The sequence below is a fragment of the Geospiza fortis genome, unplaced genomic scaffold (genome assembly GCF_000277835.1).
Source record: "Geospiza fortis unplaced genomic scaffold, GeoFor_1.0 scaffold346, whole genome shotgun sequence".
NCBI classification, from domain to species: domain Eukaryota; kingdom Metazoa; phylum Chordata; class Aves; order Passeriformes; family Thraupidae; genus Geospiza; species Geospiza fortis.
In genome coordinates, this window is record NW_005054361.1 from 2,652,295 (window position 1) to 2,668,964 (window position 16,670).

Genomic DNA, 16,670 nt, shown 5'->3' on the forward strand with positions numbered 1-16,670 from the left:
GGGATCTGAGTGCTACATGTTCTCCAGTGTTCTCTGCTCTTGTGGACACTGGTTTAAAGCCAGGGCTGAGGCAGAACAGTGAGGGAGGGCTGGGGGAACAGAAGCAGAAAGCAGCTGTTCCAGCCAGAGCCAGCTCCTCTTCTGCGCTGGGCCTCGAAGATCCAGCTGTCTGTATGCCACACACAGGGGAACACAACACAATCAAGACAAACTTGGGAGATGGAAATTCAGTTGGTGCTGTTAAGATAAATTTATTTTCTTCAGCTTTCTTCACAGGAAACATCATGAAAGTGCTTTACAGAGTTTGAATACCATTACTCTGCCATGGGACAAAAGGACAACAGGCGTGTGCACTGCACAGTTAGAAGTTGTCATATGCAGAAGCCATGATAGGTAAACCAGGGTAAAAAAAAAATCTACTGACAAAAATATATATAGTTCAGGTTTTGAACTTAAGTTATTACTATTAACACAATTATATAAATATACAGGCACCATTAGGTTCCTGTGTTAACTGCGGGGGCCACACAGGGATTCTCAGAAACAGATCATCTTGAACTCTGCTGAAACAGTTTCTGCTATTTCTGCTCTGTAGGCTCCCAGCCAAACCATTTCCCCAGACAGTAAAATTCTTTTTTTTTTTGCACTACACTGAGCCCATAATTAATTTCTTCACATTAAAGTCTGGTGCTGAGGCGTTCTGGTACATTGTTGAAAACAACTTCAGGTTGCTTTTTTTTTCCTTTTGATTTACAGAGAGCTCCTCTTACCTCAATTCTTCCCTCAGTTATCTCTTCATTAAAAAAAAAAAAAAAAGCTTTAGGCTAGATCCTGCTGTCCAGGTATGACAGTTTTGTTTAAGCTAGAGCATTACCATACTCCTTTCCACAGCTGAGGTGTGTTGTACTGTGAACAGTGCTACTGCCTCCCTTTTGCTGTACTCCGTGGGAATTTGGCCCCTGCGTAGCCTTTGAGGCTCTCTAGGCTTCAGTTCTTCGAGGAGACTGCATTTACTTGCTAGGCAGTTTTGCAATGTTTGGATATTACAGCCCTGACAAAAACAATGCAGCATGACCAAGGCTCAGGAGTTCTTGCCTGCTGCTTTCTAAATAAGGGGTGAATAATTCAGGCACCTGACTAAGAAATCCTTGGCATGGTAATAATATAGATGAACAGAAGAAGGAGGGAATACTTCAGGGCAAAGAGAGGTCAAATCAACAGATTTTTGCTGAGTTTTGAGTTCCAGGAAAACCAATGAGCAGAGCCTAGAAAACACTGTCATACCAGTTTCCAAAGCCACTTTGCCTTTTTCCCAATTCCCAGAGTAGACGCAGTGACACAGTGCACGGTCAAAGAACTTGTAAGTGCTGAAGGTTACTGGGCAGTTGGTAAGTGACAGTACAGAGCTACAGTGGCAAGACAGGGCTTTGGTGAGTACCAGCAGAGGTGAGGCTTCCAGAGGTATAGGGGCAGTTATGAAGTGTTACATTCTAACAACTCTCAGATTCATTGGCTCTGTTTTCCCACCCACGTCTTCAAAAAGTAAAAAACTTCTAAACTTCCCTTGGCCAACTGAATCAACTCCCAGCAGCCACGACTGTTTTTTGACAGAGTACTGTTGTAATAGAACACTTAACAGATACAGCTCTTTGGATGCAAAGTCCAAGGTACATTGTTCTCAACCCAGTATCAGCATTAGTACGGGAAGGCAGTTGCTGTCTAGGATGTGGTACTCTCATAATTGAAGTAATGCAGCTCTCAAGGGCCAGGCTGTACATCCTACCAGGCCCTTACGACACATCCTTTGTATCTGTAAACATAACATGACTGGGAAATTCAGTCAGTGCTTAAAGACAACATCATTTACAGCTCAATGCTCTTTAAAGCACAAGATGATGAGAATGAAGAGATGAAACAAACCACCAAGTCCAAGCCTGCCCTCCAGTGCTGCTTCATCTCAAATACTGTAATGCAGTTTCAATATCCAGTTAAATACTACTCCAGGTATATTAGATTGAGCATGGCTGAGCTCATGTGGTTGCTGGTCAGAGACTAACTAATAGTAATGCATCTGCTTCATCTCTGGCACAAAGAGGATAATTACCCTAAAATTTAAAAAAAGTTTCTATGGGGCTTGTTCACTGGCACTTGATTCTGGCTGTCATACCTAGATATCAAAAGATCCCAAATCAAATGTTAATGAAACTGACCTTGTGTGACAGAAATAACTCTATTGAAACCAGTGAAGTTAAGCTCTGGGAGACCATATGCATATTTTGCCTTTTTCTCAATAAATTTGTTCTATTGTAGCAGCCAGTTTTTATGGTTTGAATCCCTTTGCTATGGTTGTATATACTCTGAAAGATATGCAAAATAAGTGGTTTAATTGAAAACGGAAGCTTATGACAATACTTTAACAGTTTTCTGTAGGCAATTACTTGAAATAAAGCAGAGATGTAATGTGATGACTTCATTGCTGTAACTGAGCTAGAATGGAAATTCAGTACAGAAGATAGGAGACATGAAAAGGAATAGAAAACATCAGATTGAGCAAAAATTAGTAAGAGCTTGCCATGCTACTCACTGACCAGAAGAGTGGATTATATACACGAAACTGAAGACTTCAGTACATCAAATGGCAAAAGCCAATCCCCATGGAAGCTACTGGGTTGATGGTGATTGCTAAGATATTCTAAATGACTCTGTAAATTTGGCAAATCAGGGGCAGGTGAGTTGTCAACAGGAAAACCAAGGCAATAAATACTGGAAAGGTTTTAAACCACTCATACATGCTCTGGTAGAAGTTGTGACATGAGTCTGAGTTAGTTGTGATCTTTCAAGGGGACGATCTAGGCATCACCATGGGCAGCTTGATGAAGACATCTGCTCACTGTGTAGTTGCAGTCAAGAAAGCGAATAAGATGTTAGGCTGTATTAAAGACAGAACAATACAGAAAAATATTACAGCATCTATTTCTCTTAGAGGTGATAATCTCAATGAATATTTGCTGTTTCTTCAGCACCTTAAAAAAGTGACATATTAGAAAAATAAGGCAGGAAAGTGGTAAGAGAATGGTAGAAGCAGCTCCTTGGAGCTGGAAGGACAGTAAAACTAAGGTAGCTTATTTGTTAATAGAGGGATACATGACAAACACCTTAAATGCAATTCTCCTTCCCATATAAGGTACATATATGAAAGTCATTTTAAGCCACCTACCAATAAATATATGGACCTTAATATCACTTGTTACCATCATCATCATAAGTATTCCAAAAAGCCCCATATTATTCTTCAGTGCTTATTCATCTAGCTAAACATTTTCTCTGAAGCAACTGCCACAGTTAGTTGAAGTTTAACAATAATAATTTCTGACAGAGAACTGTCACAGCTGATGCACAATAACAACTATCTTGGAGGTGCTGCAATGATAAAAATGTCAATAAGAGAAGGTAACTGCTTGGGCCTCATCTCTCTCCACGACCCACCAGAGCTCTCATTTGTCTGCATGGAGGCCACCATAGTGTTGTTTTCTGATTCTCTTTGAAGCCCCATTGTAAAAGGGGAGCAATGAACCTTGAAATCACCAGCAAAAGCAGATAAAGACATATTTGTAAGTTGCTACTGCATGTTACTTCAGCTGCAGCTAACTGATAAATCAGGAGATAATAAGTAGGATAATTGCCTCTGCTATATCTGTATTCCTTCCTCTTACCTATTCTGCTTACCCCACTCACACCCAAGTTTTTGATAATTTCTTCCCTTTGTTTATTTCACAAAACCCCCTCCATGGCCAACTACTTCCCTTTTGTTCATTCCCTTCCTCTACAAATTGCCTTAATACCAGATTTTACAAGTTTTGAAGATTTTTCTCTCTCCCTATTTCCTTTGTATCTGCATGCCACTTCAACTTAAGTATTAAGAATAAAGAGCAGGAAAAAGTGTTAACACATGGAGAGGAGAAGAAAAACACATTCCTATGACAAAGTACCCCTTAGTATCAAGAGTGAACACTTCTGGTTCACATGATTTGAACAAACTTTAAAACAGCCACATTATAAGAAATGGCTATCAACTGTGAGCAGGATTTTATTTCAGTCATGGGGTTTACAAAATAAAAGCAATATTGATTTTAATATGTTCCACATAAAAACAAAGAGCCTCCTATCAATATGCCATTTGGGTTGCACATATAATTGAATAGAGGAAATACCAGCTGAGTGCTCAGCCTGAACTTTTTCCTTACTCATACATACTAAAATAAGTCAAATTACATAATACTTAAATAGAACGTATATTACATTCCATAAGATAAGCCTTTGCCAAAGTAGTATTAAAATACTATAATAAAAGCTAATTTTAATAAAGATTTTTAGTCCTCTGTAGAACCTTCCATCAGCCCCAGCCCTTGACAAAGAACAGCTTTGGCCTCACAACATCCCTGTGAGGTAGGTTGTTGGTTATTTTGGTACAGCTGGGGAAACTGAGGCAGAGTGAAATTAAATTACTTGAACATAGCAGCTCAGTAGAAAACCTAGGCCAAATCCCACTCTCTTGGTCCCATGCTTCCCATGCTTTTGCTAAGAAATGGGCTTGGCTTCTTTTCAGTGCACACAGTTGTTTCAGATGACACTTTCCAATCCAATACTCCAGACACGCTGAGGCACACTGCTTTACCTGGTTACTCATTGATACTGTGATATGTTTTTAGTATTTGTACTCTGGCTAAGCAGAACTTCACTGAAGTGAACACTGAACTTCGTTAACCTTGCTGCATCAACACATACTCTTAAGCAACTGAAGATAAACCCATGATGTATGTACCATTTAGAAGTTAACTTCATTCATAAAAAAAGTCTTCATAGCTATTTGAAACAATGCCTCAGCCTTTAATCATGCAGAAGAGAAAAATAATTTTCTTAAATACACAATTTATTTCCTAAGAGGATTGTTGAGCCATCTTGAAATTTGTCCTCAGTTCTCTCTTTAGGCAACAGGTCAGCTTCATACCAACCCAAAATCCTACCTTCTCTGTGAACACATTCTCCCAATTTATTGAAAGGAAGAAATAAAATGTGCTGCCTTCCCCAAGTACTGAACTTTTAACAGTTTTGCTGATTTAACATCAGATGAATCTGTCACATGTGCAAGCAGTGCCTACCCACACAGCACTTGTACTATCCAACAACTGACACTCCACTCCCCGTCTCAGGCTATGCACTTAAAGCTATCATTTAGAAAACAGCCCTCCTAATCCTTCTCTTCTTACAGCACCTATGTTTTATTTGCATCATTTCCACTCTCCTTAATTTATTTATTTATTAATCTTCCTTCCTACTCTATTTCACTTCAAACAGAACATGGCAGAGCAACAGGTGATGCTCAAGAAGCCAAACTTTAGATACACAATTGCAATGACTTAGACTCCTCAGTTCTGTTTTCTGCTGTCGCTTCTTCCAACTGCTAGAGCTTGCAGGCTCTTGTATTAACCTCAACACAGACAAGCTGTCTTTGTAGCTTTTTCTGGAGTTTATCTGCAAATGTATGTCAGATTTCATCCCCTCTTTACATAGATAATTCATATACTTGAAGTTTGAGTACACTTTCTGTTTTCTTATACTGCCTCATAAAAGCCCCTATTTAACATTGAAAACAAGTTCTAACATCAAAAGCTGAAAACAGGGAGAAAGAATTCGGGAACTAAGTTTCAGTCCAGCAAAAAAAAACTGGATTGTGGCTGTTCATAAAGATTATATAGTACCCAAGGTGGTTTTGGTATAATTTACCTTCTTGGGCCAATGAGGTATAAGTTTCTGACCATGTCAATATTGGAGAGAATAATATTACTACTTTGTAAGTAAGCAACCTTATTTAAGGACATGAAGCCCTATTAATCCCTGCTCCATTTTAGTTAGGGTATTTGAAAGAAAACCACAAGCAGGTTTAAAACTGCTCAAACAGGCTGAAATTAGAAAGGCAAAAAGCTACAACTATTGCAAAAGTTCAGATAAGCAAATGCCAAAGATGTGCAGCCCAATCAAATTTATATTGTGTTTACTTGACCTGAACAACACTGGGGTCTCAGCCATGGTGTAGTCAAAGCTTCCAAGAGCTGACAGATGCAGTCAAACACCAAAAGCCATATTCCCTGTGGTGTCAGGCATCTAGCACAACTGCTACCATTAAAAATTCATCTAAGTTACTGTGGACATGACTGATAGAGCTAGCCACAAATATAAAACTGAAGCAACAGGAGACAGTCACTTTTAATTGTCAATTACTCTTCATTTTTAAATAAGATTGAACAGCTAAACTGGGAGAGAAGGGCAGGGGCAAAACTAATCCTCTCCTATATTTATCATCAGCTCAAGTAAATACAGATTTCAGATACCTACAGCAGGCATTTGGGAAGTCTAACTTGATTAAAATTACCTGGTTTTTAGCATTTTAACATCCTTAAATACAGACTATCACTGAGAAACACAAATCCAAACTGTTCTTTTCCCAGTAAGCACTGGACATGTCCATGTTCTACCAGCAAACTGGTAACTTTATGGCTATGTTTTATTGTAAGCCAGAGAAAGTAAACCAGAACCTTTAAGCTGGGAATTAACAAGCAGCCCACCATAAAAGCATGTCACATGCCAGGGAGTCCCTGAAGCAGCACACAACTCCATTATATGGACTGGCATCAAGAGTCTCATTTCTACAACTGACAACGCTTCATTTATGGAATAAGCCTTCAACAAGCATTTTGAAGGAATGAAAAGGACATTCTTAGCATGCCTTAAATGAAAGCAACAATAAACCAGGATAAAGTTGGACTTCAGAGTCTCCAAAGCATACCAAGCTTCTGCAGAGGACTGACTCAAAATTTCAGGCATACAGAGCAATTACAAGGCAGATACTGACAACTGGCATTTTGATAGCTGCTGGCAGCTATACTTTACATGAGAAACACTTCTTTTAAAACAGTTTAACATTCTGTACTATGGAAATCTGCTGCATTTCCAATTTTTTTTCCTTATGCCTCCAGAAAGAAACTGAAATGATATGCTTAAGAAGAGCCCCCAAAGGAACACCTTTAGTTATCAGTACCTGATGGGCTCCAGTGATAGCAGCCATGCAGAGGTTATGTTTTTATTCCCCATTTTTTAATTCAGCAGAGGTACTTTGAAGTGAAAAGCAAATCGAAACTTCATTCATACTCAACTCACAATCTCAAACCAATCTTCTATGGTGGGAACAAGTAGCAAACTAAACTTCTATGTATAAATAAATGTTGTATTGATATGCACTGCTAAAAGCTCTGAAACAGAGCCCACCTGACCATAAGGACAACTGCCTGCCCCAAGGCCTATCCCTGAAGAGATCCAAATGCTCTGTTTCCTCTGCTATTGTAGTCATGAGCTCAAACTAAAACGTAAAGACTCACTAGACTCCAGAATCCATGTATATTTCCATTTTATTTGATTTGAAACTTTTACAGGGTTTTCTTGAACTGCCAGGATTCATGCCCAAAAACCTCAGATAAAGGTGGTACAATGGACAGTCTCATCTACCCTTCACACAGGAGACTAAAACTCTATTCATGTGCATTAGTGATCGCAATCTCTCTAGAGCATCAGGAAAAGCATAAGACTTCACATCTCTACCCCATCAAGTGACATGTCCATTTACCATGAATTCCACAGAAATTGTGACAACAACACTTTTGCTGGCAACAATGGATTTTCAAGGAAGATACATGGCTCAGAGTCCAAGGTATTGGTATCAGTCTTTCAGCGGGGTTTGGTTTCCAAATGAAGTCTCCAACTTTAGGAATAGTCTCTTGAGCCCTATCTTTAATAGCAGCTTCTAGCAGAATTTTCATGGACAGTTAACTCTGCAAGGGCAAGGCCAGTTTTAATCTGTGCTCAAAAGAACCAGGTGAAATCCCAACCCCACTGAAGTCAACAGCAAAATCTGCATTGACCTCAGAGAAGCAAATTTAAAGCAAGTCAGCAGTTAGTCAAAGGGAACCCAACTGGGTGATTCCTGGACTATCCTTATCTTCTGCACATACACAGTACTCTGACACATGTAAGCAAGCTTTGTTTTGTTCCCTTGTTTTTCTTGCCATTGGAAACTCTTATGGATGTTGGGTCTATTTTTTGGCATTTACTCTGAGAAACCTCAACACTGGAGCACACCACTATTGTACTTCATTTTGCTTCTGGTGTAAAAATTCAGAGAAGAGAAAAACAGTTACAGCAGAACACTTCTGGTACTTGACAGGTTTGGTTCACTGAAACAGTTACAGGCAATGTCCTATATTCCTCGTGTACCAGTGCCATTTTGCCTACTTCCACTAAATTAAGTAACTTTAAGAAGTCACTGCCTTCCATCATTACTAAACTTTCTGACTGTGAGAAAACACCAATTATGAGTTATACTTGGAGGACTGCTGCCTCAGACAGCTGTATGCTTCACAGAAGTAGCCATACAAATCAGGCTTACCAGCTTTAGTTATCTCTCTGTATGTTAAGCTATTCTGTTTATCAAGTAAGCATCACTCCTCAATAAATGAATAATTGTTTTTGATAGAAGACAGTTTTTATCTAGTATCACTACTGCCACATGTCTCATTATTAAAGGACAAATTCTGAAGACTGTAGTAGGAGTCTGGATACCTCTGTGCCAAATCAAAACTCCAAGTCTTAGTGCTTAAGGGTGAGAAAGACAAACTTCATGACAAAAACCAAAATAAAACCCTATTTCACTACAACAGTTTACCATTATTTAAATATACTGCAAATCAATATCAGAAACAAGGCAGGCATTTCTTTTGTGGATAATAGAAAAAACACTTAGACAACTTAGAAAATGGCTAATGCAAACAAACCATTCAAACCCATCATTCCTCAAATCTGACACTGAATGAGTTTTAATTTGTTTTGCAGTTACTTCCGTACAGCACTCTAGAAAGGTAAACAAACTACAGCTCTGTTGTACTTGGACAGTATGAGTGGTATGGGACGCTCCAGAAGTCTCTAGTAGGCTATGGCTACACGTGACAGGATTCCTCAGAAGGGGAACGAACACGTTTGTCATTAAGGTCACTTAAATCTTTTTTATAGCAAATTGGAACCAAATGGCTGACTTCTGCAGGATTTCTCACAGGAATCCAGTAGAGCTGGTTTCAAGTTTCAGATGGCCACTAAAACAGCTGTAACCTTCTCTTCCAGAAGTTGTGATCCACATGGTGTCCACAATGAGTGCATCAAGTCTGAGGTAGTCAACCTTTACGAAGGCTCAGTATCTGAACATAAAAAGATTTTGAAATGACCACTGGCTGTAGGTATCTTTCTGAGCAATAAAAGCACACTGATGACTCTTGTTCAATCATTTACATTAATTTGCCCCATATCCAATGGAGAAGTTGCAACATATTATGCTTCCATAGTGCAGGAGAACCAATCACTTATGTCAAAGCAGTCTGCACTTGCTGCAGTAGATCCAGCAGAAATAAGGTGGCACGTTCATCATAGCTGTTAGCTGTAGTTTAGTTACCTTAGTAGAAGGGTTACCAAAAAAGCATTCCTTAATTGTAATGTGTGTGCAGCTCTACTGATCCCCAAGCACAGCATACTGGTTGTCTAGCTGAAGTTTTAGTGCCTGGTTTTTTGAGACCTCATCCCTACCTCTAGTTTTGTATTTTACTACTTCAAAGCTCTTCTCCATTTCTTTATCCCTATGGGAAAATAAATGTAATCAGTAAATATCTTGTCACTAACTTGTGAATTGTGAATTTCCAGTCCATTTCCACCCCATCCCAACAAAAACATTAAGAACACAAAACAAAGATCTAGAGTTTAAGAGAACACCTAAACATTCCCAAGCAATTCTTTTTAAAACCTTATCTCCAAAATAAGCTCATCACCCAGTACAGCTTACATTAACATTCTCAAAGTAAATTTAAGTAAGTTATTTAAATTTTTAAAAATTAAGATTATTTATTAAAGTATCTGACAGTAAATTTAACCTGTTTATGAAAAATAGATTCTAGAAAGCAGAAGTAATTTTCTAGAACGTTCATTCAGAATTTCATCTTGGCTCAATGTGCATTCAAATCACAAAGCATCAATAACAGCGTGTCTCCTTTGCTACACCAAAAAATACGCAGACGAAACAAAGCTTCTCCTAAGCTGTATTAAACAGTAACATAGCCAGCAAGAGGGGAAAAAAACCCAAGAACAAAAAACCACCCCAAATCCCCCAAGTGAATTAGGTATTGACCTAGCCATCTCTTCTACTGGGAACAAGGTTATAGAAAGATCAGGACTGAAAGATAGGGTGAGACCAAAGTCTTCAGCACTACATAATACAAAACACTTCAGCAAAACTGGGGGAGCTTGTCTCTGTAAATCACAGCTGAGACAGCAAGTGTATTGATTTGTAGTTATACTGCACTCCTCCAGTTAAACCACTTCCACATCTCTAACAAGAAGGCTGCAAGCTCAGGACTTCTACATCTCTCTGCTGAAGGAAGTAACACAGAGCCTCACCATGGCTAGTCTAGTGTCTGAGGGAAGCAGATGCTGTCAGCACCAGAAATATTCAGTGAAATCCTTCGGCTGTCAAAGAACACAATTGGCAGTCTTGTTTGACTATCTCGCTGTGCTACATCCTATGAAAGTTATTTCACAGGAACAGAGTTGGACAACACATTTATCACCCCTTAGTTATTTCTTTCCTCTGTGGAAGGATTCAGGCTTAAGCACTAGGACAACATAAGAACTTAGAGAAGGCAGTTAGAGATCTCCTGGGGAATCAGTGGAATGCACTTACTTTCGACTGTCTACAAGCTTGGCGGTGGACTGCAGTGAGGGGAACTGTGTGTCACTGTAGATCTCTGGTGGTCCTTGCTGTGCTCTCCGCGGCCGCCCACCTTCCCTGGCCCCCGGCGGCCGGTACACGCCACCAGTCTGCACCGGTTCTGGAGTTTCTGTAACTAGGAAAAACAACAGGATTCACACATGGGAACAAGTCTGCATTCATAGCTGAAAAGAACTCAAAACAACCAACACACAAACAAAACTCACAAAGAAGAAATGAAAAGAATCTTACGAGTATGTTTTTCCACCTTTTATGTTTTGGAAGCAAGTTTTAGACAAGGCAGGAAATCAGGTGTCACCTAACTTAACCTACACTCAGTCAAATTTAAACGTGGCTCTAGAGTATTGTCTCTCAAAGTTTAGGGAATCCAAACTACTAACGAGGACTTCATGTTTCTCGCTTGCAATTTATTAGCAACAATTTAAACATATTTAAAACAGATCTAAACACATAATTATATAGTTGCCAAATCTTATTTAAAACACCTCTCCAGATGCAGAGGGGACTGCCCAAACAGTCTGCACTTAAGGTAAAAATCTAAGATGAAGTAACACTAATTAGATTTACCTCCTTTACAAACAAGAAAAAAAACAGGCTATTTTTCAATTAATTTCTCAGTGGAAAAGAATATTCCAAACTCAGAGATGACTGAGTGGTTTATCTCCACTGACATTAATATACTGAAGTTCATAAAAAACCTGAATCCTATCCTAGTTAAAAGAATCAATTTTGCAATGTCATGTTCTCAACATTTTAAAAACTGATTTGAAAAGTGTGCTACTAATGGCCACAACAGATCAGATACTGGCTGAAAATCCACTGAAGTGTTAAAGCAGCATTTTTAGATCAACAGAAATGCTTCCAACAGGTATTTTACAGACTGCCAAACAGAGGGATGTCCTGCAAAGACAGACTCCTTCCCCCCATTTTGAATTTGGAAATAAAAAAAAACTCTTCCACATGTGTTTTAAAGTATCTGATAGATACTTTAAATTCAATGCTCATAGATACTTTAAATTCAATTCTGTTCCTCACATCCCTTGACACAAAGGTTTCCTTGATGGCTGGCATGCCAAAACAGCCATTAGTTCACTAAAGGATGCCTGAACAGGAGCTGCTCCTTGAGCTCTACCCACTGAGAGCTTAATTCAATCTGATGCAGTTCTGACTGAAAAAAAAAACAAGTCTGAGTTTAATTTACCAATTGGTTCAACGACAGGGGCTGGTGCAGGAGCTGACTTGTTCCAAGGACCAGATGATCTGTCTACACTACCACCACTACCAGTCTCTTCCCAACTGTCACCAGGTTCTTCTCTTTTTTCACTTTCATCATCTTCTTTTTCACTGTAAGAGAAAAACAATCAGTGGCACCCTATAAACAGAGGTTTAAGAGATTTGTCAGATATTACACAATCCCTGTAAGACAAGATGCCACGGCTGCCATGATGAGGACACTAAATTAAACTAGGCTATGTTAGTCCTGTACTCACTGTACTAGCAATTCCATCTGAACAATTTCTGGCATGATGCTACCTAACTTGGCAACTGAAAAGGAAAAAAGCTCCTAAAAGAATAAAAAAAAAAAATTCAACTTGAACGAAGTGATCAAAGAAATTGGCATCTTATTTTGAGCAGAAAGGCTTTTTTTCTTACTAACACAGACATGTATTTGAAAGGGATGACAAGATAAAGCAGAAAAGGTCTACAAGTCCAGCTTCCATAAAATGCTTTAGTCAAGAGGAAGAAATAGTGGAGTAGTGCTGAAAGAAAGCAAGTCCTGAGCTCACTTTTCCTATAACCACAACCACCTAAAAAATACCCTTATATGTATGGGTAATATACAATCCACAAATAAACTCAGATCTCTTCTCTTAAAGCAGGCAAAAAAAAAAAAAAGCATAAGACAGAAAAATGTTATTTTTTCAAAGACAGACCCAATGCAAAAGCTCAGCTGTATTTTATTTAGACTATTTTATTTTGCATAGATGTAGTCAGACACACAAAATAATCTGCTGGCCAAAGCTACTACAGAAAGCTGTGGTAAAGGAGGACAGATGTGGAGGGTGAGGCTGCTGAAAAGAATCAAGACAGAGATCTCAACAGCAGTAATGTGTGAATTCAGAAGTTCATAATACACCAAATCCTACTAATCATGATCTGTGTAAGCTTTCTGTGTAAGTAATGGTCAGAGAACAGAAAAAAAATGCCTGTAAATGGCCTTTCACTCTTCATCCAAACATAGTAACAATCATGGTAAGGTGGCCCAAGGGCCTAAACACCTTATTTTAAATGATAGTCAGAAGCATTGTCTACACACTTAACTACAACAGAGCAAGCACAGGGAGCATCCCACCCCCACCAGACACTCTGGTATCTTTGTTTCATCAAAGAGACCTCCAGAGATGGCTAATTTATAACCTCTAGTGGGGTTTTTTTTTCCATTTACTTCTCCACTCTTCCCTTGAATCCACTAATTGAATGGTTACAAAATCCTGTGGCAAAAACTTCCACATGCCTGAAAATCTGCCACAGAATGAAAAGTATTTGGAATGCTGGTCTTTGTCTGGAAAACCAAAGTAGAGGCTTTTCAGTCAAACAGCACCAGCAGTCAGTTAAGCTGCAGCTAACTGGCTGTCTGATCAGACATGTGATTATCCACTGTGACACTTCAGTGCTATAGACAGCTAGTGGGACAAACTCCTGCAAATGGCCCAAAGGACTAGTTAACTGAAAGGAGTAGGGGAAATGCCATGATCCAAAAGAGTAAATAATTCCAGAAATGTCAGACCTGCTCAAACAGTGAAGAACGCATCTATTGCACTGGTTGCAGGTAGGCTGATTTTAAGATGACATTATTTTGAACACCAATATCTGGACAATGAGGATTATCTGATATTCTCAGTCTACAACTGAGGTCATAAAAACCCTTTTTCTGACCTGATGAAAAGTTTTATTTCTAAACAAGAACAGGCACAAATAGACTTACTTTCCACCAGACAACAGGAAAAGTCTAATGAAAAAAAACAAACAAGGAATCGTGGATTAGATTCATCAATCCTGCGCAATTTTATCATGGGATGCTACTTTTACCAACTGTATTTTTGGTTTTTTGAAATTCAAGTGCAATAGTTCAGGAATTTGCTCCCCAACTGAGCAGATTGAATCAGATACCCTTACAGCGGTCAAATGATTCAGTGGGAATTACTATCCTGCACTACTCCTAGGAATTCCTACTTGACTGTCTTTATGGAGCAGAATATTAAGCATTTAAAAAAAATCCTGAGTCCCAAACAAAACAGATAGCTCTGTTGAGTATGAACAGTGTATGAACAGATTCAGAAAATAAAGAGAACATTGGCAGAGACTAGTCAAAGTTATATTACCCAGTAGCAAACTTGTGTACTATCAGAAACATATCAAACCTCTCTTTAACTGGACTCCATGAAAGCAGCTCTGTATTAAAAACCCATCCTTTTTACACATTGGTAAGGATTATACTGAAGGAAAAAAAAAAAAAAAAGAAAAAGTAGTACCTTATTTGCATGGACTGAACTCTAAGACCGCTATAATCAATTTCTTCCTTTTGTTCAAACTCCTTCCAATCATCCTCTTCCTGTAAGAAGAGAAAAATATAAGTTGTCACTTTCTCTATAACCAAAGTAGAAAAGAAGAACATAAGATAATACAAAAAACCCCAAAACCTGAGGGTGAAGGTACAGTTCCAGGAGAAACCTAACTGTGTGCCCCGCTGCCAAGAGAGGAAAGGACTGTACGCCCTCATCCCCTAAATCACTGTGTGTCACCAGGGATGCACCTGAGAGCTGACTTAACTCACTAGAACAGCTAAGAAACGCCCCAGCAAGAAGTCATTCAAGCAAAGAAAACCATATCACCTCAGCAAAGACACATCAGGAAATCAAGCAACAACATAGTATGGAACACGACCCTGCAGTCATGACCAGGGCAATACATGAGCAAGACCTCCCTTTCACTAACAGTAGGCTTTTACAACAGCTTGAATGCACATGAAGCTTTAAATTCACTTTTCCATCACCTATCTCATGAGCCAAACAGAAAAGAACATTTGGAATAGCTTACAGTTGATTTATGACAAAGATCAATAATGGTACATTTGACTTTTTCACATTCACAACCACATTTACAGCCTTGTTTCCTAAGCAGTGTTTTCGTAACAGCAGAAAGGTCAGCTTCAAAACCACAGCAATCCTAGTACATAAAATGTGTCTATCTTTCAAGAGAACCACTTGAGGGTTCTAAAATGGGAGTCTGTCTGGGGAAAGAGGGACTCGCCTAAGTGGAGGCAATTTTGTCCTACTGTGTCACCAGGAGATTCTGGGATTATTAAGGCAGACCAAAAATGGACCAGAACAGACAAGCAGTCCTCCCATGTTTCCAGTCCCAGCTTTAAGACACACAGAGCCTAATTAGCAGTTTACCTAATTCTTACACACTATATAAAATGCAGTTATATTCCTCCAAACAGGAGGACCTTGTGAGCAAGGTCTGCCAAAAGTACAGCCCCCTTTCAGCTGAACAGCTGAGAATAAAGCTGCTTTTGGAGCCCTGTGATGGGATCTCCTCGACAGTCAATCTCCAACAGAAAAAACTTTGACCTGCTTTAGAGTAACAGCAGAAGTAGGAAGTGACCTCATGTTAACTGCACTGTCTGCTGCAGATTCAGTCTTCTGGAAGAGCAGCAGTCTACAGTTCTAAAATCTTTTAGATTTCTTAAATCCCCATCTCCATGGAAACATTAGTTTCCAAGCTAACATACCTTTCACATTTAATGACTTTTGTTTCTAATCCAAGTACCAGCTTCAGTCAAAGCCAGATATTTTGCAAGCAAGTGAGCAGAAGAGCAGCTGAAAGATTAGCACTGACCTTGATCTACTTAGAAAGCTACTGCACGTGTCAAGCTCCCCAGGTGAAACAACAACAGGAGTATTTCTTAAAATTCATTTTGAAATATACAGCATAAGAGCTCTTATATCAATCTAGCACAACAAAATCACTGATCCTCTATGTAAGCATGAAGGAGGCAAGGCATCTAACTTCCAAAAATGATTTCACAAGCCATCCTTTTATACTCAGAGTATAATGTTATAAGGATAAAGATTCAATCCATAGCAGTAAGACAGGGAACACATCCTCAGATTACTAAGTGTTGAAGCCTCCAAAGGAAAACAATACCAAGAGACAAAAAAAACCAAACCAGAAATAGAGAGAAAAGGTGCAAGTAATTTTTTAGGTCCTATCTGTTTGGTCTACAGCAGACAAATATATAACAAAGGTACTGCACGTGTCAAGCTCCACAATTAAAAAACCATCAGGCAGCAGTAGAGTATTTCTTAAAACTCGTTTAAAATATAAAGCATTAGAGCTCTCATAGTTACTTTTGGTTTAAATTTCATTACTTCAGTGCTTATATTGTTGGCAGGAAGAACAAGGGCGGAGGAAGAAACAGAGAGCTACTAACTCAACTACGGACATTTAAGCTTCTCCTGCATTCTCATCGTTTCACTGTATTACGCTACCAAAAAAACCCCCAAGAAAACAAAAAACCCTATTGCCAGCAAAACTCTGCCTGGCAACGAGGCACAGAGCTGGGCGGACTCTGGAGGAATCTTATCGCCAAGGTCCACATGCCACGCTGCACAGCCCCAGGTGGCACCTGACGCAAACCTCCGGTTCCGGCCGCAACACCCAGAAACCTGGGAGGGAGTGCCGGGCTGCACCGCCCCTGCAGAGCGGGAAGGGGCCCAGCTTTCTCGCC

The 16,670-nt window shown here is 39.3% G+C and overlaps 1 protein-coding gene across 3 annotated transcripts; it reads right to left on the bottom strand.

Annotated features, from left to right (window-relative positions):
• Positions 1-231: 231 nt before the first annotated feature.
• On the bottom strand, positions 232-14,566 carry CDV3 (CDV3 homolog). Of its 3 annotated transcripts, none has more exons than XM_031059377.1 (4): positions 14,410-14,566; positions 12,078-12,220; positions 10,829-10,991; positions 232-2,929 (listed from the first exon to the last, which is right to left on the bottom strand). In XM_031059377.1, the coding sequence occupies exons 1-4, from the start codon at positions 14,550-14,552 to the stop codon at positions 2,905-2,907; spliced, it is 474 nt and encodes a 157-aa protein (XP_030915237.1). In that variant the 5' UTR covers positions 14,553-14,566; the 3' UTR covers positions 232-2,904. The 3 variants fall into 3 exon arrangements, with proteins under 3 accessions (XP_030915237.1, XP_005424001.2, XP_005424000.2); XM_005423944.2 differs by lacking the exon at positions 232-2,929 and adding an exon at positions 4,064-9,299; XM_005423943.2 differs by lacking the exon at positions 232-2,929 and adding an exon at positions 4,064-9,731.
• Between the last annotated feature and the right edge of the window lie 2,104 nt (positions 14,567-16,670).